This window comes from Erigeron canadensis, chromosome 2 (assembly GCF_010389155.1).
Source record: "Erigeron canadensis isolate Cc75 chromosome 2, C_canadensis_v1, whole genome shotgun sequence".
In the NCBI taxonomy this organism is placed as follows: domain Eukaryota; kingdom Viridiplantae; phylum Streptophyta; class Magnoliopsida; order Asterales; family Asteraceae; genus Erigeron; species Erigeron canadensis.
Window position 1 is genome coordinate 1,363,849 of NC_057762.1, and position 23,868 is coordinate 1,387,716.

General features: G+C 32.1%; 3 protein-coding genes across 3 annotated transcripts; all 3 read left to right on the forward strand.

The window, feature by feature from the left end:
* Positions 1-11,968: 11,968 nt before the first annotated feature.
* LOC122586668 (protein ALP1-like) lies at positions 11,969-13,180 on the forward strand. The gene has a single exon (XM_043758650.1). It carries the CDS (start codon positions 11,969-11,971, stop codon positions 13,178-13,180), a length of 1,212 nt encoding a protein of 403 aa, XP_043614585.1.
* Positions 13,181-15,896: 2,716 nt separating this feature from the next.
* LOC122586677 (cytochrome P450 81Q32-like) lies at positions 15,897-18,874 on the forward strand. Its single transcript, XM_043758663.1, has 3 exons — positions 15,897-16,805; positions 17,262-17,385; positions 18,263-18,874. Exons 1-3 carry the CDS (start codon positions 15,897-15,899, stop codon positions 18,751-18,753), a joined length of 1,524 nt encoding a protein of 507 aa, XP_043614598.1. The 3' UTR covers positions 18,754-18,874.
* A 2,585-nt stretch (positions 18,875-21,459) lies between these two features.
* On the forward strand, positions 21,460-23,349 carry LOC122586673 (cytochrome P450 81Q32-like). The gene is made up of 2 exons (XM_043758655.1): positions 21,460-22,377; positions 22,735-23,349. The coding sequence occupies exons 1-2, from the start codon at positions 21,460-21,462 to the stop codon at positions 23,347-23,349; spliced, it is 1,533 nt and encodes a 510-aa protein (XP_043614590.1).
* The last annotated feature ends 519 nt before the right edge of the window (positions 23,350-23,868 follow it).

Genomic DNA, 23,868 nt, shown 5'->3' on the forward strand with positions numbered 1-23,868 from the left:
TTTCTCCATCTCCTTCTCTCTCTTATTTACTTACAAACACACACACACACACTCAAGCTCCCAATCTCTCTCTAATTTAATTCAAAAATTTAATGGGGTTCAAGTAGAATCATAACAAAATCATCATCCTCATCATCATTCTAGCATCATATCAAAAATTCAAGGTTCCAAGTGCAAGAAAAAGCTCCATTTAGGTCAAATTCGGGTTTGGTTGCTTGTGGAAGTTTTGGTAAGTAATTTCTAGCCCAAATTCCTTATTTCAAGTTGTTAAGCATGTCTCTTAATTAAATCTAAGTGTCATTGGTTGAATTCGGGTCAAAATCAATTTGGGTTCAAAGCTAGGGTTTCATTAGGGTTTGTGATGGTCAAGAACTATTTTGAGCAAAGATGGGTGTTAATAAGTGTGTTTTTGATGTAGGTTTTGTCTAATTATGTTCAAAAATCGATTTAAAAGTATCCTTAATCAACAAGAAGTAAAAAATCGAAATGTGGGTGTTTTTGGGTTGTTTATGGCCGAATTTAAGCAAAGATTTGTGTTAATGGATCAAGTTTTGACATGGATTGTGTTGGTTGAAGTTAAAACATGTTATGTATGTCAAAAATGTAGTTTATGAACTGCTAATTAGAGCCTTGTGTCAAGATTTTGAGTTGAAATGGGTTTTGGATCGATCTTGGAAAATCTGCAGGCCATAACGCCCGTTAGGGATCTTAATGGCCGTTAGTCATTTGCCCCCCGTAACGGCTGCCCCTGTAACGACCGTTAGTCTTGTTAATGGCCGTTAGTATCTGAAGGGCGTGTAATGGCCGTTAGTATCTAAAGGGCGTGATGGCCGTTACTTTTGGTAACTCCCGTTAAGGACTGATTTTTATAACATTTTGAAAGGTTTATAACTTTTGATCCGTAAGTCCAATCGAGCCATATGACCTATCGTTAGAATCGTATGAGAGTCTAGTTTCTTGTGGTAACAATCATTTGGGTCAAATCTTACTTCTTTTTTAAAAATGTCGAGCCAAAGTGTCATGTTCTTACTCGGGAAGATTATTGTAGTGTCGGTGGGTTAGCGACTTGACTTGAACCACTAGACCAACTTGTCCTAGGGATTAAGGGGATGACATTGATGACATTATCTTATACATTGATAGGTCGGGAACGTTTGGTGAACAATTGACGTTGTAGTTCATTCTAACCTTAACATTTGCAAGGCAAAGGTGAGTTTTCGTAGCTTCCCTTACTCTTTTAAGAGTCGGGCTGAAAAGTGTACTTTGTGCATGATGACAATTTGTAAATTACATGTTGTGTGAAGGTTTTGATGACATGCAATTATGTGTTTTTGTTGTATGGCTACTTGTTTATGTATGATGAGTTTGTTTAGGATAGTTGGGTATATATGGAGGATGATAATGCCTTTGAAAGGTTGGAGATGTGGTGGGAAGGCTGCGGGTGACCCTATATATAAACATCAAAGGCCTTTCAAAAGTAGTATCATACGAAGTATATACACACGGCGTTTGGTTATGGGTGGACAATGATGGTCACGGATGATCAATTTATGTGCAATAAATGCAAATGAGGGTCTTGATGACAATACAAACGGGCACTTTTAGTGCTTGATGACATTATACGGGTACGATACGTACTTGATGACAATTATGGATGACATGAGAACAACTGAGGGACATTGTGTGCAAGTCTGAGATCATTGGTCATGTTAGATACTTAATTGATGTCTAAATTCTTGTTCTTTATGTTTGTGTATGTGATAGATGGCATTGGTACGTGTTCTTGTTCCTTCTTTCCTACAAACTCACCAACCTAGTGTTGACATTGTTTAGTACACTTTTCAGGTAACCAAGATAACCCAAGAGCTTGATTGCATTGCTAGAAGTTGGATTATGACCATGGATCCGTGATTCATTTCCCATTGATGTGACTCGCTTAGGATCATGAGCCATCTTTTGATATCATTCTTGTAAAACTCTTGATGGTTGTATGCTCCTTGTGCTTTTGTAACTTGTAAACTAAATGTTGGGTTCACGGAATCCTTTTATTTTCATATAGTCTCGTTCTACGATAATTCCATCTTCTGTCATGTTTTTCGGTGCATTTCGAGCCTAGCTCGGGGTGTTACAGTGGGAATTAAATATATATAAAATAATGAACCAGATCTGTACCCTGGATATACCCAAAATACCCTCTTAAATTTTTTAAAATATAATTAACTCTATTTACATGTGTCAAATTCCTATTGTGCCTTATTTGTTTTAGGTTAATACTTATTTTATTTTACCCTCTAACTATATATATATATCGATTTTTATATATCAAAAAATATATTTCTTTTTTTTCTTTTTTTGTCTCACCGCCTTATTCTTTCCCCTTTTCTATTTCCCCCCAAAACCAAGAACCCTAAAATTACCCCTCCTAAATTCGTTAGATTAAACTGAACGAATATAAGTTAGTCAAAGTCAACTGCCACGTCAGCAAATTTGATTAGGTGGCATTGGTAATATGGCACTTAACGGGCATCGTCTGTCAAAAACTAACGAGATACCCTTTATTAGAAATTTTTTGAAAATAGGGTTCTTTAAATAGACGAAAACAAAATAAGTTACTATTAATAGGAAAATTGTGTAAATAGGTTACCTTTAAATGAATTTTTCCGTAAAAGTTAAAAGTTAAATATATTTTTTTCAACAGTCAAGTTATATTAATCAAACAAGTTTTCAACAATTTACCAAAAACGAAATAAATTTTTGCTAACAGGATATATTTATATTATATTATAAAAAGAATAACATTATATTTTTGGAAGTATTGAAAAATATGTAATATTTTCATTTAGCATCCTCTAAATATTTTACATACATTAACTCTTTAACATTAATGATTAAATTACACTATCAATCATTTATATTTTAAAATATCTTAATTAATCATTTACATCACTTATCTACATCAATTGACGTTGTCTCCACTACCAACAGTCACCTCCACCAACACACCAACGCCGCATTTGCGCGGATACAGTGCTATTCTACCATAAATAAAAGAATTACTATCTACGCTAGACATTTACCAATACGTATCTGACGTTATGAATATGAAGATATCCCCACTCTAAAAAAAAAAATTTCGACAAATGACCAACTTAATTAATAAAAGTTTTTCTTCTTGGCGATCACTATTTTGTTACAATAAAAAAAATGCAAGCTTCTGTTCTAAACTTATTCATAAAATCGCACTCAAAGTGCTTGGTCTTAGTTTTTCTTTTTTAATCTATAGAACCACTATAGCTATATGAAGTTTGAAAAGATATAAATTAACTTTAGTTAGCAAAAATGACAAGTAAAAATTTCAACATGTTAATCTCAATTTTACAAGTAAAGAAGTCTTTATAAACTTGGGATATTAGATTGCATCACGAACCCAAAGCAATTCAAATTTGGCTAGGAAGCGTATAAGACTAGATCGAAATTGATATGATGTAGCATAGTTTACTATGTTTATACATCAAGGTACTTTTATATAGAAAAAAATGACGGCATACGTATTTTAAGACTATGTTGATCTTCTAAACAAACTTACCTCTTACAAGTACATAAAAAAAAAAAAAAAATTTTGATAGATAAAATTTAAAATCATAGTCTACATCCATAAACGTGCTTATTACAACTTTCTATAACCATAACCTTTACGAGTATGACAAATATTATGAGCACTCAACGTTCTATAAGTAACCATTCACAAGTAAGCGCAACGGAAGAATCGAATATGTAATTAAATTAATTAACAAAGAGAGAATTGAAGCATCTATCTTTGCGCAAAGCTTCCAATAATATTATTAATAATATTGTTATTATTGTTTAAGGTTTAAAGTAAAACCCCTCTGCTATCGCACACTAGACCCCCCTTATACCATATGTTAGTACCCGAAACACGAACTAAACAACTCTTTGTTTAATACCCTAAAAATCAAAAACTCTTTGGAGATGGGTTTCGGCCGAACTAAAGAGGGGGAGAAGAGAAGAGTTTTTGCTTGTGTAATTATGTTAAAAACCCTTGGGATTAGCCGTCTATTTATAGGCTAATTAGTTAGAGTTTTACATTTGATGGGCAAGCAACTTCAAAGGCTTTCCAAGCCTTATAACTTTTGCCCCCCATCAAATGGAATTAGGAAACAACACTAATTCCTAATTGCACTTAAACATCTCTTTTTTAATTAATTAAATACTATTAACCCTTTAATATAGTTTAATTAATCATTTCGTGATTATATTAATTAATATATTACTCTAATATACTAATTAATAGTATAGAGTTACCGTGTTATTTCGCATGACCCCATAGGCTTAAATTATTTTTGGACATGCGTTTATTATAATGTGATCACATACCAACACTATGTATTAATAGGTGATCAATTTCATTCGTAACATATGTATATACGTTTGTTGCTGGTTTTTATGGAAACATAAGAATGACATTATGTTCGAGTTGAGCCAGAGCAACAACACTAAAGTGTTTCATTCTATAGTATCGTTTTATATATTTGTAGATTTCTAGTCGTTGTAAAAACGTAGTTTTTATTGACACCTTTGGTTATGTAATCCTACTCAAAAAAATTTTTTGAACGACAAATTTGCGCTCAGCGGCATGCCTCTTCATATACCAAACCCCAATTCCAGAGAAAACTCATTATGAGAAAACCCCTGTCTCCATCACATCACGGTTTTGAACTTAAGACCTCTCAGTCTCAGACTCCACCATGTACCAATTCATCTAATATCCTCTTACGCAACCTGCCGGAACCTTAGTTCGTTAAGAAAACAAAATTATGAGACTACAATGAAAACGGAAGACAAAATTTTTCATTTTAAATGGCTTTTATCGGGTTAATATGCTTTCATACATGTAGGTAGTTATGTGTGTTCGAGTGGGTTTTTAGTTGTTTGGTGCTCTTTTTATTTTTTGCCAGATTCGTTCGTGGCTTCGAACTTCCAGTTGCGTATTGTTTAATTGGTTGCTTTCAAATCGAATGATAATCTAAAAACTATCATCTTACTTAACTAAAAATTTATATTATAACAAGGTTTTTTACCCGCACGATGTGTGGATATCAAATTTATTTTTTAAAAGTTTTAATATTGACATTGAAATCAATAATATATATAATGTTCAACATTTAAATACCAAAAAAAAAATTAAACTTAGTTGAACATATTTAGAAACCTAATGGTGTCGTGCTACTTGTATAGTGAAAACTAGTTTAAATGAGATTGACAGTATCTTGTGGCTGCATATTTGCTCTAAATATTGTATTTGATCAGGAATAATTGTAATTACAACTCATGTATTTATTAAAACAATTGCTCCCCATAAAAGAAATGAACCCGCATAACCCGTAACTTCAATGAATCAAATTGTGATATTATTATCTAGTTAGAAATGTTTAAATTCTTATAATGAAACGATTTTGATAATATACGATTTGATTAAATGAATCCAAGATCAAAAAAGTTAGATAAATAATATTGCCTTTACAGGGAAAAAAAAGATATATAGAAAATTTAAACTCATATTTAAGTTTATACGGTTTTAGTTTTCTTTTTTGCATATGGGATTTGTTTCTTAAATATAAGGGATTTGGTTTCTTAAGTTTGTATATAAATATCTTTTTTATTTAATATTTAATGGATAAATATTGTCAAAAAAATGTGATAATGACACATAGGATAAAAACTTATGTGGCAAATTTTAAAAATAACTTTATATTGAGGAGGGCTTTAAAAGGTTAGAATTTCTATTGTTTGAATAATTATATAGATATTAAACACGTAATGAGATATCCTAATTATTCTAAGAGTTACATAGTTTTTTACAAGAGGCATGAATTAGTCCGGTTAAATGATCCATATTATATCCTAATTTATATTATAATATTAAACACGTAATGAGATATCCTAATTATTCTAAGAATTATAGAGTTTTTTACAAGAGGCATGAATTAGTCCGGTTAAATGGTCCATATTATGTCTTATCTTTCAAAAAAAAAAAAAATGGTCCATATCCTTTTTCTGCCTTAAATTAATGACAAGTGTTTTTTAGAAGAAATTTCAGATTAGAATTAATGATAAGAAGGATCAAAAACACATGGAGAAAATGGGTAATTGCTGAATAGGAAGTTGGAATTAGTATGGTATGACTTTGACCATATATACATAAATTTGACCAAGAACAAAAAGATTATATGGGTCAATAGCAGACTAGATAAAGATGGATTACAATATGTCAATATATAACATGTTTTAGCAATATTTGCACAGCCAAGACTTTCTTTGACACATACAAATTTGACTTACCAAAATAATCCAAAGTCATGCTCGATCAACTTAAGTTCATGCAACCAGTCACTTTCAGATAAATGTAAATGCATCTCCCATACATACCCTTGTGGGCTTTTGAGGATTTGGCCCTGATAAACCTCTGGGAATAAAATTTATAGTAGTTATAAACAAAGATTTAAAACTATACACATAAGTATGTATATATATATGTAAAATATTCATTTGAAAACTAAAATTTTGGTGAAAACTAGGAAAAAGTTGTCGAAACACACTTTTATCTGAATTTAACACAATGTGTTTTAATTGTGTTTTTAAAAACACAAATGTTTTGTGTTTTTATTGTGTAATCTAAAAACACATTGTGTTAAGTTTTAAGCCACAGTGTGTTTTGGATAAAGCGTGAAAATCAGAAAATTATTCAAACACACTGTGATATGAGCTTAACACAATGTGTTTGTGTTATATTCAGATCACAGTATGTTTTAATCAGTTTTCTAGTTTTCATGAAAGTTTTAGTTTTCAAATGATCACAACCTATATATATATATATATATATATATATATATAACCATACAACTAATGATTATAGATTAGTGATTAGTGAATATAAACAACTGGCCTGGGAATAAAACTCGTTATAGTGGTATGTAAGGATTTTGTGCTACCTTTGCAAAATTAAAAGGTTAGTGTAGATAGTGTAGTTGGGCCGGTTTGGATTGTCCGTGTTCAACCTTGCCACAAAAAAAGGAGATCAGATTCAAAGATACGATGAGTTTGAATTATTGAATCATAAGCAAAGAGGGGTAGATTATATTAGCTAATGTCTCTCAGCAGGAGCCAATGTTTCTTTTTCTCGACCAATTTGATAACAAAATTTATTTCTTTTAATTAAAGTTAGTATATTTGGGTGTGTTTTTAGAGAATAATGAAAATCAAATTTACCATTAGAATCTTTGAATCAAATGGCGTGGAAGTAAATTATAATCCTCGGTTAACTTGTCCAGTATAGGCTGTATAGCACCTTCGCTTCAAAATCACTAGAAAGAGTTTATATAAGAAAAACGAAAGAGTCACATTTAAGCCCAAAACATTTGGGTCATTTAGGCCCAACCCACCAAGGAAGTGTAGAATGAGATCGCATAAGGCCATATCAAAGTTCTGTTGTGACTTGTGACTTAGTGAGTGGTGAACATTATACAAAGATGAAGATATTCCCTAGAAAATGAAATATTGTATTATTAATATCATCGATATATGTCTTTATATCAATATAATGAATAATGATGGTGTCTTCTCCAAAACTTAGTCTCCTAACTAGATTTTATACCAGTGTCTAACACTGGACACAATATTTATGATATTATTAATATTAGATTTTCATACATTTAATTCATAAAAGCTTATAAGTTTGAAAATATACGGTTCTAAGTGTTATATAAATTGCAAGTTGTACTACAATAATCACAGGTTTGTCACCGTCATTATTAGCTGAGACATATTGATAAATATATTTGCCTTAGTGATTTCATAAGGCACATGGTACAATAATTTATCTATTATGAAATTTTTAAAACCAGTTGTACAAATAATGTGATATTATTATGAAAGATAAATAAGAATTAAAATATAAAAATAATTGTCAACTTGTACCTAACATTCAAGTGTATGTATTTGATCATAATGTCGACCCATAACACGAATAGGTTTATTTCAATCATCGGTCCTACGATAATTAGATAACAATTAGGATTGTTTTTTCATATTCTTTGATAAAAATTAGGACTCTTGATTTGAGTAACAACTATACCTATAGGAAATTAAATATAAATATATTTTTTAAACTTTTTTAAAAAATATCTCAAGTTGATGGCTAAAAATAAATATAAGTTAACTATTCAGGGCTAAAAACATATAAATTATTGATGAAAAACAAAAACAAAATAAATTAATGAGACTTATTCTACAAATTAATTTAATATTAATACTAATATAATAATATATTTGGATAATGATTATTAACATTTTTTATTTATAGTTAATCTAAATGATGACATAAGCGATGATCAATTTGATGAAATTGAACGATTTGATTGGTTAATAAATTATTAGTTCAACTGTCTTATATATACATTAAAATTAAAATTAAGATTAAGATAAGATATTATTTAATGAGATTTATTTATTTATACTATTAAATTAAATGTATGGAGCGTGCAAAATTTACTTACACAATTATTAAGCAAATTGGTTCAAGTGATGGACTGTTTCCTTTGTGAGGTTACCGAAATAATATAATAGTTATCATTAGTTAGGATTTATAATTAATATAATAGTTATCTTTAGTTAGGGTCGACATTGACATATATAATTATATGTTTAAATATTTATTAATTTATATAATAAAAAGTCAACATAAGTCAAAATTAAAAATTTAAAGAAATTGAGAGTTGTGATTGGTTAATAAGTTATTAGAGCAACTGTGTTTTAGTATAATAAAAGATTATGTGGCACTTAAATTTATACGAGAGATAGTGCATGCATGTTACGGCGGTGAGATGTTAGGGGTGATAGGTCAAGTCATAGAGTATGATAGCTAAATGCCTTAGTTGTATGGGCTCCGCCATCAGATTTAAAAATTCGGCGAAAGTATATCAAATGACATCTCTAATGAAAGAGCATGAAATTTTAAGAACACCCATACAATTTTTATAATTTATCGACATACGGTTTTTGAGAAAAAATATTTTGAATGAATTATAGAAATAAAATGATTCACAGAGAAGAGAAAAAAAAATTAGTGGTTGAGATTTGAGGAGAGAGAAAAAGATGGGTGGTTGAAATTTAAGGGTATTATAGGTATATTAGATAGAGATATTTAAATTAATGAATAACGAAAAGTTTTAGGTAGTTCAAATAATCTTTTCTTAAAAAAAAAAGGCAAGATACTTTATAAGATAGTATTAGAAGTATTGGGGTCAGTTATTTTGAGAACTCATAAAAAAAGAACTCAAGAACAATTCTGGACCACACATTCTTTATATCTCTTCAATTAAATATGAAAATTTTTCCAAATCATTCAAAATGTTTTATCTCACAAATCGTAAATCGTTAAACGAGACAAAAAGCATAGGTAGTCTTAAATTTTCGTCCTCTTTCATTAGAGATCCAATTCAATATACTTTTGACAACTTTTTAATTTTTGTTTTCTTTTTTGTACTTACACATGTATAGGTTGAACAAAAATTATAACTCGGAGCGGGCTTCGTCCTTAAGGATATTCATAAACAAAAGCTGGTGGGGGTGATAGGTCATTGAAGGTGATAAGTCATAGTGTGATACATTATAGAGGGTGATAGGTCATAGGGGGTGACCGGTGATGAGTGATCTACCTAATGAGCTCCGCCCTTAGCCGTTATGGCTCTGCCATGGACTGAATAGGCTCTGCCCTTGGCCACCATGACTCCGCCATGGAATAACGGGCTCCGCCTTTAACCTTCATTGTTGTGTACATATGTTCATTTACTAATTTACATGTGAAAACAATGATCCTACACATGTAGGTATACAAGTACAAGGGGAAAAAAATACGAAAATTAAAAAGTCGTTAAAAGTATATCGAATTCGATCTCTAATGAATGAGGATGAAATTTTAAGATTACCCATACTTTTTTTTTGTCTAACGATTTACGGTTTGTGAGATAAAACATTTTAAATGATTTGGATGAATTTTATTATTTAATTGAAGAGAGAGAAAAATAAGAGAAATATGTGGTCCAGAATGATTTTTGAGTTTTTTTTTTTATGAGTTCTTAAATAACCTTTTCTCTAGTAATATTAAATTTATTAATAACACTTTCTTTGTATAAACGTCTATTAGGCTTTATGTGGCATTCAAACATTACTAGATAAAACCTAACAAGACACAAATCAAAAGAGAACAAAAAATTTTCTGAAAGTCTTACCAGAAAAAGTGGAAAACATAAAAGGATGCTTAAACTCCCAAAGTATTATGTATTTCACCTCCTAACGACCACGTCACTTAAACTCCTGAAGTTGCCACAGTTTTTATATCTAAATCAACATATTCGAAACCTTGTGTAAACAACATACATTCACTTTGTATAAGGGATGCTTAACTTTAAAAAAGATATTTATAGCTTACGCCTGCACTCTTAGAAAAATATATCCAATAAAAAGAAAATATATCCAATAACTTAATTTTGCTACTTTGCTAGTGTTGAACTACTGTTGAAGGACGAGTGGACGACTTGTTGTATTGTTATGTAACACAACATAGTCATTATACTTCGTATACTCCATATAAACTAGAATAATCCTGTAAAATATTACTCGTATAATATAATATATATGAAAAAGGGTACATTGATGGAACCTCTTAGTACATGTACCTTTTTGATACCTACATAGTCCCCAACAAAGATAGTATTAAGGTATTAAATTAGTCACAAATTAATCATGCTTTTGACAAAATTCGAATCTGGGTTTCCCCCAAAGAGTGACGGCTGATGGCCATCCCACCAAAGTAAGATGGTTATAAGCTGGAAAATTGTTCCTCTCACATTTAAATGATACAACTTTAACATGATATTAAAAAAAACAGGGTTTCAAGTGTCAATATATAAGGCTTAACTGCAAAAACAGTTTGTTTAGATATAATGAATTTCATCATATAACAATTAATAACCTAATTTTTTTTAACATATATCTAATGTATCTAAATGTTTTAAACATATAATATAGATATGCTAAAACCTAATGTTTGTTGCACTATCTTCTTACAGTGTTAAAACATGTTTAGCATTTTATACTTTTATTTATCATTTTTTCCTTCTATGTAGTAATTTAGTTTTATTTGCTATGTATTGAATAATTTGTATAATGATTATTGAAATTAATGGTCTGGGATAGACCTAAAACTAGTGTGTGATGAAATATATATATGCAAAAGGTCGGAGGTCCTTTTTTACCATTTAGGTAAAACTTGGAAGCAACCTCTCTACCTTAGTATGGTAAGCTTTGTCTACATCATAACCTTCTTCATATACTTTCAAAGTATTGGGACTCAAAACCCACAGAAAACGACAATGAACAATTTCTTTCTTTTTTTTTCTTTTATTTTGTATGTACGAATGAAATACTTAGTTTCGAAAGATCCAAACTTTGACTTCTCTTTCGATCTCAAAACGTTTCTCATTAAGAATTAGGGGTCGACTTCCTTGCATGTCCATAAAATTAAACTACTTGGGATCCAAGCATAAGGCCCGTGCTTATACGTGCATTTCTCAGCGTCCGACGCGCGTCCCGGGAGAGCCGCTATTAGCACCATTGTGTCTTGGCCTGCGTCTTGTGTGTTTCTCCCAATTGTAGACGAGCGGCAATGTATGTGTGGGTCCCGAAAATTAGGTAGCCGTTGCCAAATAAAAAAAAAAAAATTTTAATCCAAATTTTGAAACCAACAGCTAATTGGTTCAAGTTTTGTTTTTTTTTTTTAATTTCTTACTCCTATTTAAACCTCATTACACTACCATTTCAAAACACAACAATCTAAACATATCCATTCTTATAACTTTTAAAGCATTTCAATCACACACTACTACCAAAAATGTCTGGTTCATCATCATCATCATCCTCTAGTGACGATTACGAATCAAACGATTACGAAGTAGTCAATAATGTTATTACGCAAATGAATGTTGTTTTCAATCCCCAAGCCATAGGTGTGTGTCTTAACGTTATCTTTGACGAAGAAGAAAACCAAAACCAAGAAGTGTCAAGTTCTTCAAGACCCAAGTTTACTAGAAGGGTGATCTCGCGAGATCACGTGGCTGCTGCAAAGCTTTTATACGATCATTACTTTGCGCCAGAACCAACTTACCCACCTGATATGTTTCGTCGAAGGTTCCGAATGCAAAAGGAAATATTTCTGCGCATAGTGCGAGACATAAACTCCTTTGAAAGCAGTGAACCGCTACAGAAACACTTTCAGTTCTTCCACAAAGACGCGACATTTGCTAATGGTAGTCCCGGTTTCAACATTTTCCAAAAATGTACTTCTGTTATACGCCAGTTAGCGTATAGCTTTAAGGTTGATGCTTTAGATGAGTACTTGCAGATGGCTCAAGATACGGGCTATCAGTGTTTATACGCTTTCTGCAAATTTGTGATACACCTGTATCAACACGAGTACTTAAGAAGGCCAACAGAAGCAGATATCGAGCGGTTAACTGCCAAACATGAGCAAGTTCATGGTTTTCCGGGGATACTTGGTAGCATAGATGGCATGCATTCGGGTTGGAGGAACTGTCCAGTGGCATGGCAAGGGCAGTACACCCGAGGCGACAAGGGACATCCAACAATCATGCTTGAAGCGGTTGCTTCATATGATTTGTGGATCTGGCATGCCTACTTTGGCCCTGCTGGTTCGAACAACGACATCAACGTCCTCAACGAGTCAGATTTTTTCGATGATTTGCTACAAGACAGGGCTTCTAAAGTAGAGTTTTCGGTGAATGGGGAGCAGTTTACAAAGGGATATTACTTAGCAGATGGTATTTATCCAGAATGGGCTACTCTTGTTAAGTCATTCAAGTGCCCGATGGACCTGAAAACCACCAAGTTCAAAAGATACCAAGAAGCTGCAAGAAAGGATGTCGAGCGAGCATTTGGGGTTCTTCAAGGTCGTTGGCAAATTATTGAACAATATGCGCGGCCATACAGTACCAACAAGATAAAATGGATCATGTTATGTTGTGTGATTTTGCACAACATGATCGTTGAAGATAACGGCCGTGCAATTACAAAGTTTGAAGAATAGTTAATAGCTAATACTACACTCCCAACCCGTACGTGGACTAAAAGGTGTTCAACGCAGCTTCGTATGTACGGGGAGCTTCGCGATAGAATGGCTCACCATCAACTCCGCAATGCTCTGATCGAACATGTTTGGAACCTCCCTGAACACGGCCATCAACGTTGATGTCTAGTTTTTAATTTGCTAATAATGTCGTTTTTCACAACTTATTTACTTTATTTTTTTAGTGTAATGTTTAATTTTATAATAAATGTAATGTGTTTGTTTTAATTATAAAATGTGTTTTATTAATTTTGTGAAAAAAAAAGGAATAATTAAATAATAGATGAATAGTGGAAGAAGTGGGGAAGAAGTGAGTAGTATTAGGAGGGGAGTGTTCTTGGGGTGTTCTTTGAGAGAGAAAGCTGATGAATAGTGGAAGAAGTGAAAAAAAAGTGAGAAAAAAGTATAGGAGAGGCCGAATGAGGATTGAAACAAATGCCTAAAATAAACATGTCATAGAAATACTTGGGCTACAAGATATGAAAAATGAAATGCAGACTATAATATCACTTGGGCCCCGTTATACTTGTAATTAGTAAAAGTGATCAGTCAACGCTAAATTTGTTAAAAGGGATCCCCATTCTGATAAATCTAGGATTAATCATTTACAACTTATAAACCATACATATTTTATAAGTTTTATAAAACAAAACCCCAAAGTTTATAGTTAAAAGCTTAAAAGTTATTAAATAGTTAGACATTTATTATAAAGCTCAAAAAATATGGTTTTAATATGAAAGATATAATTTCTTTATACAAATTCTTTATACGCGTTCTACATATTCTCCTAGGCTTCAAGAATTGAATTTGATATTTTTCATATTTTCATATACATACTTTTTTAAATAAATGATGATTAAAATATATTTTTAAATATTAGATACCCATAATAAATATATTTGATTATCGATTCCCTACTAAAGGTTTGTGAAACCGAAAAATAGTCGTAAGCAGTGACACCACATTTCTTGGTGTTTACTCTGTAAATTTGTATTATCTTATCTTATATTTGATATTCCTATTAGAAGACAAAATTGCAATAAACCGCTTAAATTGGCTCCTCGTCGATTCCGTGATACGCAAACATTTTGGTCCACAAGAAGTTGCATGCGCACGTACACATGCATACAAGTCACCGGCCTTTGAAATTCGAACGCAAATACAATCAACTATTATATTAATATACTAAACCCGATATCCGTCCGATGTACGGTAGCTATATAGATTGTATCATAAACAATTCGATATGTCTCAATTCGTGGGTATGAAATAGATTGTGGTTAAAGTAAACCGATGATTGAAACTAAGTTATAATAAACAGTATTAATAAATATAATATATGTTTAGTTAAAGTTTTGGATTTATCTTAAATTTTTACATTTACATCAAAATCGAAACCTGTAAGCATAGTGGATGACGACAAATAGTCTTGTGCTTTCCGATCGTAAACTCAAATTTTTTAAGTCATGTTAATAACTTATTATAACTTTATAAGTAACAGGAGTCGAAAAATATAGAAAGAAGAAGAGACAATTTTATTAATATAAAAATAATCAGTTTAATAAGGTTATAATGAGTTTTGTATTCATAAGCCAAGGGTTGAGGTTTAAATCTAAGTCTATCAATAAAATTGAATCCATATACAAGAAAAAAACTAATTTAATATAATAAATAAATTAAAAGGACACACGTCGACCAAGGATTACGTCACATGTCGTTTCAAGAATATTTCACTTATGTTTTAGTTTATTGGTAGATATATACATTTAAGGGGGCCTTAGGAACAACAAAGGTAGCAAGTAGGCTGCCAAGTCGCTGCATATTTCGATTTAAACGTGCATATTTGATTTTTTTCTCCCCTTTTTTTTAATGCTTTTACTTAACGTTGATTTTTTTTTATTTATTTGGTAGTATATTCATTAGTATTAGTTTTAAATAGTCTTTTGAACCACTTTTTATTCTCCGCGTTGTAAGTTTTTAGTTTTACGATACACTTTTGCGTTTATCTTTACACATATGTCACCGATCTAATATACATTGTAAGTTTTATGTATCATTATATTTCTCGGGACAACGTCCGGGTTCAAAAACTAATTTTATATGTAAACAAACTTATATAGATATATTTTAGTAAGTAAATGGGAAATAAAAATAAACAAAAGTGTTAAAAGCTCTCACAACATGCTAAACATAGCAAAAAATATTTAAAAATTCTTTAAAATTATAACAATATAGTAATTAGCTTTACTTTGTATGAATATGATGCTAGTGTTAAAAAATTTATGCTATGAATAACTTGGAATTTTGGTTCCAAAATCATAACAAAAATTTATGCTAGTGTTAAAAAATTTAGTATTTTTATATTTTGTGTAAAGTGTATACATAATTTTAAAACGATCATTGAAGTCAGGATTTAACATTAAAAGGTGTTGATCGCTTGATTGATAATTTGATAGGTAACTAAAATTAAAAAATCAAAGTTAATCTAAGCTTTAAAATTAAAAAGTTATACTAGTTGGAGCCTTGTATAGGGGCCGAGCATCCCCTAGCCACGTCTTGAAAGCATGCTATCTTTATTTTTGGGAAGGCACCTAAAGTACTCAATTATATATCTATATATATCCAATCCATGTATGTTACCAAGAATACCATAACCAAACACAGACACAAATTAACGATGGATGAAACTCATCAATTTTTCATTTTTCTTTCATCTTTGGTCTCTCTCATTCTTATTTTCAAAATGTGGATACACAAAAAAGAGATCAAAAACCTTGCACCAAGTCCACCTTCCATCCCAATAATTGGCCATCTTCATTTAATAAATGGATCAATCCATAGAGTCTTACACCAACTTTCTTCCAAGTATGGTCCCGTAATGGCTCTTAGATTCGGGTCACGGCCCGTTCTTGTAGTCACCTCATCATCAGCCGTGGAAGAATGTTTCACAAAAAATGACATCATATTAGCCAATAGACCACTTTTATTAAGTGGCAAGTATCTTGAGTATGAGCACACCACAGTTGGTTCAGCACCTTATGGTCATCTTTGGAGAGACCTTCGTCGAATTATGACCCTTGAACTTTTATCGACAACTCGAATGAAATCTTTCACGGGTGTTCGAGAAGATGAAGTTAGATCATTAATCAAGAATCTTTACCAAGATTCAATTCATGGTTTTTCAAAAGCTGAAATGAGGTCAAGAATTCAAGGATTGTCATTTAACATAATTATGAGAATGGTTGCTAATAAAAGATATTATGGGACACATGTAGATGACTTTGAGGAAGCTAATAAGTTTAAGAAAGTCATTAAGGATGTATTTGAAATTAGTGGGGCTTCTAATCCTGGAGATTTTATTACATTTTTAAGATGGATTGATTTTCAGGGTTATAAGAAGAGGATGATGAAATTACAACATCAAACCAATAAATTTACACAAAATCTCATTGAAGAAATTCGAAGTAAACGGGCCGGTTCTTCGTCTGAAAAGAGAAGAGACAAGACGTACATTGATGCTTTGCTTTCTTTGCAGGAACAGAACCCGGAATACTACACGGATGATATAATCAAAGGCAATATATTGGTATGTACTCGTGTATATATATAATGTTCAATTGATAGCCTACTTTATTAATTGCAATGCATATAAAATGTCTTTAAAGATATCCTAACTTTTAATAATTTGTCAACATATCCTCATAAACTTGATACTATTTTTTTTTATCCAAATTACACAGTGATATGAAAACAAACAATTTAAATGTCACGTAACAACTTGATAGGCAAGTGGCATGACTTTTAAGACTTTTGCATACCTTAGTGGTCATGTCTTAAAATTTTTATTACATCCATGAAACAGACTTTCAATTGCCAGCCACTCTAGCATTATCGGCAGCAAGGAAAAGTCGCAGTTCAATCTTTGACCGTTAAAAATAAAAATAAAAAATAGACACATACATGAAACTATCGTCGTAAAGTATCTCTATATTCCTTGCGGATCTTATTAACTTGTTATTACCGTTGCATTCTTTATATATAGACATTGCTACTAGCGGGGATGGACACTTCATCAGTGACGATAGAATGGGCTATGTCTCTTCTATTGAACCATCCTAATGTACTAGAGAGAGCTAAAACAGAACTTGATACAAATATTGGACATGAACCTTGTTAGAACACCATTCAAGAAAACAACAATTTTATTGAAGATACATTCGAATTACAACAACAAAATTACAAGAAAGCAAAATAAAGAATAAAACAGAAACAGAAAGAAAGGTAAAAACGGGCTGAGGATATGGTTAAACCAAGGTCCCTTAAAACTGATTTCGGGCCACCCAAGTGAACCCGACAGTTTCCCAGGGTACAACAGCCAAAGCAGTTAGTACTGCCGGAGTCAACCACAACCCAGAATTTACCTTCAAGAACTTCTTGAAGTGGAGTGAAAGAGAAAGAGTATTGTAGATGATCCAGGATGGAGAAAGTGTTAGTGTTATTGTTATTGTCATTCTGATCAGTTACAAAACATATATAAATCAGATTTTGTTAAGTGGGAAACACCTGTTAACATTAGAAGGTTAACAACACATTAAAACAGATGTCACTTGCTGAACTAATGCAAGTGTTGTTCCAGGTGTTAAACCAGGAACAAAGGATCCCACTTAAGCCACAACCACTAACACTTGAGCCATCACACTTAGCCATAATCGAGCCATGTAAGCCATAACCGAGCCACACCGAACTAGCCAAAAATAAAGACGTGCGCCACTAAAACGCCACATTACGCATCATCGCCCACGCCCCCGGTCCCGGGCTCAGGCACGGACGCAGGCGCGTCGGGTGCTTCGCACCCTCCTAGCTCACTTGGGGTGTAGCCCCTTATAAGGAACTATAATTCCTCCAACACTCCTCCTTATAAACATACTTAATGTTTATTCTTCTACCAATGTGGGACACTCACATTAGTTAATTATTCTTTCAACTCCTTTTAACATATCTATTAACTTGGATATTCTATGTTATTACATAAAATTTCCAACAAACGTTTGGTACAAGAAACCGATATTCCAAATATACCTTACATCCAATATATCATCAATGAAACACTAAGACTATTTCCTGCGGCACCAATATTGGTGCCACATGAGCCATCACAAGATTGCACCATTGGGGGTTTTGATGTTGCTCGTGGCACGATGGTGTTGGTAAATGCATGGGCTATCCATAGGGACCCAATGGTATGGGACGAGCCGTTAAGTTTTAAGCCAGAAAGGTTTGAGAAAGTGGAAAAAGAGGGGTATAACTTTATACCATTTGGAATGGGCCGTAGACAGTGTCCAGGGTCAGGGCTTGCCACTCGAGTCGTGTGGTTAGCGTTGGCAACGTTGATCCAATGCTTTGATTGGAAAAGGACTGGTGAAGAGTTGGTGAGTTTATCAGAAGGAAAAGGTCTAATTATGCCCAAAAATGAACCTTTGGAAGCAATGTGTAGACCAAGCCAAAGAATAAGTCATATTCTTAAGGAACTATGAGAAAATCGTATCATTAAAACCTATAACTAACATCCTTTTAATTAGTCAGTTGTAACATTACTTACGAATACGAAGTATACGTTTTGTAGTTATTTTCTACTTCTAATTAATGTATTTTCTAACATCTAAACTTTTGTAAAATAATAATAAATTAAGTTGTTATGATAGTGTGGGAAATATGTATCGTCTTCCAAAAGTTCATAATAAATGAGTATATGTTTATTTTTTTGAAAATTAAGTATGTATTCACAAGTACTTGCAAAACCGCAAGCGACTAATATAGTTACAACGTAAGTACACAGTTGAAATTTACCCAATCATATCAATTAATACTAGCCTGTTTACTTCTATTCTTCTACCAAAAATACCCAAGAGACTTAACATTGTGGAAGATCTTCACCGGGCAAACCTCGACGTTGTTGAACCTTTCATCATTTCTTGCTTTCCATAAACACCAACACGTAACCCGAATGACACCTTTGTACACCTTTCTACATGTTTTGCCAAGCCCAGATGATTTGTGTAAATCTACCAGATCCTTGATTGAGAAGAGGATGGGCTAACCAGTTTTGCACCATGACCCAACTAGTCCCCAAACCACGTTTGCAATCCTACAGGAGCACATAATACGTTCGATGTCTTCATCTGCCTTGTCACATAATCCACACAGCGAGTTACCAACAAAACAGTTCCTGGATCTGAGCCAAATCACAGTAGGAACTCGATCCATCACCCAACTTGATAGCCATTTATAAAGCTTGGGTTTTGCCCGACCCGAATCCAAACCGGGTTTGGTCAATGAAATAGAAACCGGGTTGACCAAAACTTGAACCGATTTGAACTCGTTTTTGGGTCAAACATGGACTAGTTTTTAATCACGTTTTTTCCTAGTTTATTTTATCCAAAACTGTGCCCAGCTGGATCTCATCCAGCCTCTAACTGGTCCGAATACTATGCTCAAACCAATTTCAAAGCGTTACGTTTTCTAAAAAGTGAACTAGTTTTGGTCAGACGAAAGTTTGACTAGGAAAAAAGCTGGGTTTTTTTCTTGGAAATGACGAGATATTGAATCATTGATAGCAAAATAACCAAACTATAAACAGGCCGGTTAGACAACATGAATCGTAACAAAGCCCAAAGTTTAACAAACAAATCCCTTTATGTACTTATGTTACAAAGATTGGGCTTCTTTATTGGGCTCATTAAAAACTAGAAAATTAAAATTTAAAACATTCGATGTAATAAAATGGGTCTAGAAACCGGTTTTTATTGTTTTAAACTAGTTTCAATACTACGAATTGACTATATATTACATATGATTATGATCATATGTTTGTTTATGTTAAAAAATTGAATTGAATATAAAGTTTTAAATACATTAAACAAAAAATTTAACATCTAATATACATGTTTTTTTATGTACTTAATATTATAATCCTATGACATTAGAAATTAGAGCTTGGCATGTGCTTCGAGTCTTCCAATGAATTTGAAAAGAGTGTCTTTCTATATTCGTATTATGTGCACATAATTACTAAGATTACTAGGACACGATCTTTAATGAGATTTATTAAAAAAAATTGATTGAAATCATATAAAACTTATATTATTTTTAAAGTTCTTAAAGTTAGAAATACAGTGAGGAGTCGATAATTAAAAAAATACAGTGAGGAATTTCTATTTATAAATATAACTAGTTTTAATACCGGTACGATGTACGGTAGCTATATAGATTATATCTTAAAGAAATTCGAATATGCCGTATACATGATTCGTAGGTATGAAATAAATTATTTTTTAAAAAAACTGATTATTGAAACTAAATATAATATATGTTTAATTAGAGTTTTTGATTTACCTTAAATTTTTAGAATCACATTAAAATCGAAACTTGTAAGCATAGTGGATGACGGCAATAGCCTTGTGATTTCGGACCGTAAACTCAATTTTTTGAAGTCTTCATGTTAATTACTTATTATTAAAAGTAATACGAGTTGAAGAATTGAGAAAGAAAAAGAGACTATTATTAATGAGATTACGATCAATCATGTTTTTTGTATTAATAAGTCAGGAGTTAGTTTAATTCTAAGTCTAATAAAAGAAATTGAATTTATATACAACTATAAAAGCTAAATTAATAAAATAAATAAATTAAAGGTACACGTATCGATCAAGAATGACGTCACTTATCGTATCAAGAACATCTCAATATTTTAGTATATTTTATTTTAGTTTATTAGTAAAAGTAGATATAAATATTTGTTCATATTAAAGATTACCTTATGTATATTAAAATTAATATAATACTTAATAACTAAAATTGTTAATCACAATTTTCTACATCCATCACTGAGCATGTTAAATTATTTTTGTAATTTATAAGCATATATACATATACGTATGTTTGAATAATAATATACAAATTTGTTTTAATTGATTATATGGATATAAGTTGAATTTGATATTAATTAGAAAACTTGATAGATAGATTAATTCAAAATAATAAATATTACGAGTAGTTACTAAATTAAAATAACACGTGTCGATCAAGAAATACGTCATACGTCATTCAAAGAATACTACCATTCAGTTTTAGTTTATTGGTAGATTATGTTTTTATGCGTGCACGTCGGTGTGTTTATTACGTAGAACTATATACAATTTAACAATTATAATTAGCAAGAACAATACTGGCCTAACAAGATCATGGAAACTCATTTTTCCTTTGGTTCACTAATTGTATCCTTAATCTCTTTTATCTTTGTATTCAAAATGTTGATCATACACAAAAAAAGTACAAAATCAAATATTGCCCCTAGTCCATCTTCACTTCCAATAATTGGCCATCTTCATTTACTCAATGGACTTCTCCATAGGATTTTACAAAACCTTTCTTCCAAACATGGTCCTATTGTGGCTCTTCGGTTTGGAAACCGGCCAGTGATAATTATATCCTCACCATCGGCAGTCGAAGAATGTTTCATCGAAAACGACATTGTTTTAGCCAATAGACCATTGTTTCTAAGTGGCAAGTATCTACACTATGATTACACAACAATTGGTTTTGCACCATATGGTCAACTTTGGAGAGACCTTCGTCGAGTGATGAATCTTGAACTTTTTTCGACAACTAGACTCAAATCTTACATGGGTGTTCGAGAACATGAAGTTAGATCATTTATCAAGAATCTTTATCAAGATATATTTGAAGATTATTTTACAAGAGTTGAAATGAGGTCAAGAATAGAAGCCATTTCGTTTAACATACTAATGATAATCGTAGCTCAAAAACGTTACTATGGAAATGAAGTGGATGATTTTGAAGAAGCTAGTGAATTTAAAGATTTGACAAGAGATATGTTTGAAATACTTGCTGAACCAAATCCAGGAGACTTTGTCCCATTTTTGAAATGGATTGATTTTCGAGGTTTCAAGAAAAGGCTACTGGAATTAGCACGTAAATTTGATAGCTTTTCGCAAAAACTGATAGACGAAATTAGGTGTAAAAGGCGTAGTTCGTTTTTAGATCAAGAAAAGGGCAAGACGTTTATTGACGCCATGCTCTCTTTGCAGGAATCGCAACTAGAATACTACACTGACAATATAATCAAAGGCAATATAATGGTAATGTATATTCATAGAATCTATTAGATTTCTCTTTCAATTTCATTTCTCTTTATTTTATTTTCTCGGTTTATGACATATCTCTCAGAATTTCTCCCTATGAAATGCGTCTAAGACTTTTCTATAAATCAAATTTAAGAATTTGATTGTGACATTCTATGATGTTTATATAGTTTGCTGACCTTTATAAAGTCAATTTGGAAGTTTGATTGTGACATTTTATGACGTTTATATAGTTTGTTGACCCTTTACAACTTTTGCAACTTATCGTGGTCTTATCTTAGAATATCCATATCCATATCAAATTTTCATTTTGGTTCTTTGATAGTAATTTGATGGTGTGACAGTTTTGTGTAGACATTATTACAAGCGGGAACCGACACTTCATCGGTGACAATAGAGTGGGCTATGTCCCTTCTTTTGAATCATCCAAACGTCTTACGCAAAGCAAGAGCAGAACTCAATAAGTATATTGGACACGAGCGTTTGGTACAAGAGGCCGATCTTCCCAATCTACCTTACCTCCAATGCGTGATCAACGAAACACTAAGATTGTTCCCATCTGCGCCACTATTGGTGCCACATGAGCCATCAGAAGATTGTACCATTGGAGGGTATAATGTGGCCCGTGGCACAATTGTGATTGTGAACGCATGGGCCATTCATAGAGACCCGGCTGTTTGGGAGGACCCATTAAGTTTCAAGCCAGAAAGGTTTGAAAATGTCGATAAGGAAGGGTATAGGTTTATACCATTCGGGATGGGTCGTAGGCAATGTCCAGGGTCAGGGCTTGCGGGTCGGGTTGTGGGATTAACATTGGCATCTTTGATACAATGTTTTGAATGGAAAAGGATTGGTGAAGAGTTGGTGGGTTTGTCCGAAGGAAATGGTTTAACTATGCCCAAAAAAGAGCCATTGCAGGCTATGTGCAAAACGCGTAAAGAAATGAGTCACGTTCTTAAAAACCTTTAGTTAACTATTTGTAATGATGTCTACTTGTATGTTGTCATTTTTTATCTCAATAATAAAATGGTCAAGATTTGCTTTTTTAAGTTCAAGTTTTATTATATATTTATTTGTAGTTCTATAGCGATTATAAGAAATTTTGATTAACAAGACTAATTCGATATGCCTAAAGATAGATATAAAAAGATTTTAAATCATATATGTAGAGAATTTACTACAATGCGGAAAGCCAAAGCCGTTTAAACTAATTTTCTTAATATAAAAATAAACAAACAATTCTGATAACCGTTAATGATATGTGTAAAAACTTATATGCTTAAAACTATTTGTTATCTGCTAATTTTTCATCACCACTGTAAACAAGCAATCCGTTGCCAAACAATACGATGTCTCAAAGCGGTTTTGCGTCTTTCTTCGACATCAAACCATTTTCATAATCATTTTATAGTTAATTTGGTTCTGAACCCATCACACCACAAATCTATACCTCATAGTATTACATCCAATTTCAACAACAATCTTCAA

Coding starts and splice junctions, on each gene's coding strand:
- LOC122586668 (XM_043758650.1), top strand. CDS start 11,969: ATGTCTGGTTCATCATCATCATCATCCTCTAGTGACGATTACGAATCA.
- LOC122586677 (XM_043758663.1), top strand. CDS start 15,897: ATGGATGAAACTCATCAATTTTTCATTTTTCTTTCATCTTTGGTCTCT. Junction 16,806..17,261: donor TAATCAAAGGCAATATATTG/GTATGTACTCGT, acceptor CTTTATATATAG/ACATTGCTACTAGCGGGGAT. Junction 17,386..18,262: donor TGATACAAATATTGGACATG/AACCTTGTTAGA, acceptor AAATTTCCAACA/AACGTTTGGTACAAGAAACC.
- LOC122586673 (XM_043758655.1), top strand. CDS start 21,460: ATGGAAACTCATTTTTCCTTTGGTTCACTAATTGTATCCTTAATCTCT. Junction 22,378..22,734: donor TAATCAAAGGCAATATAATG/GTAATGTATATT, acceptor AGTTTTGTGTAG/ACATTATTACAAGCGGGAAC.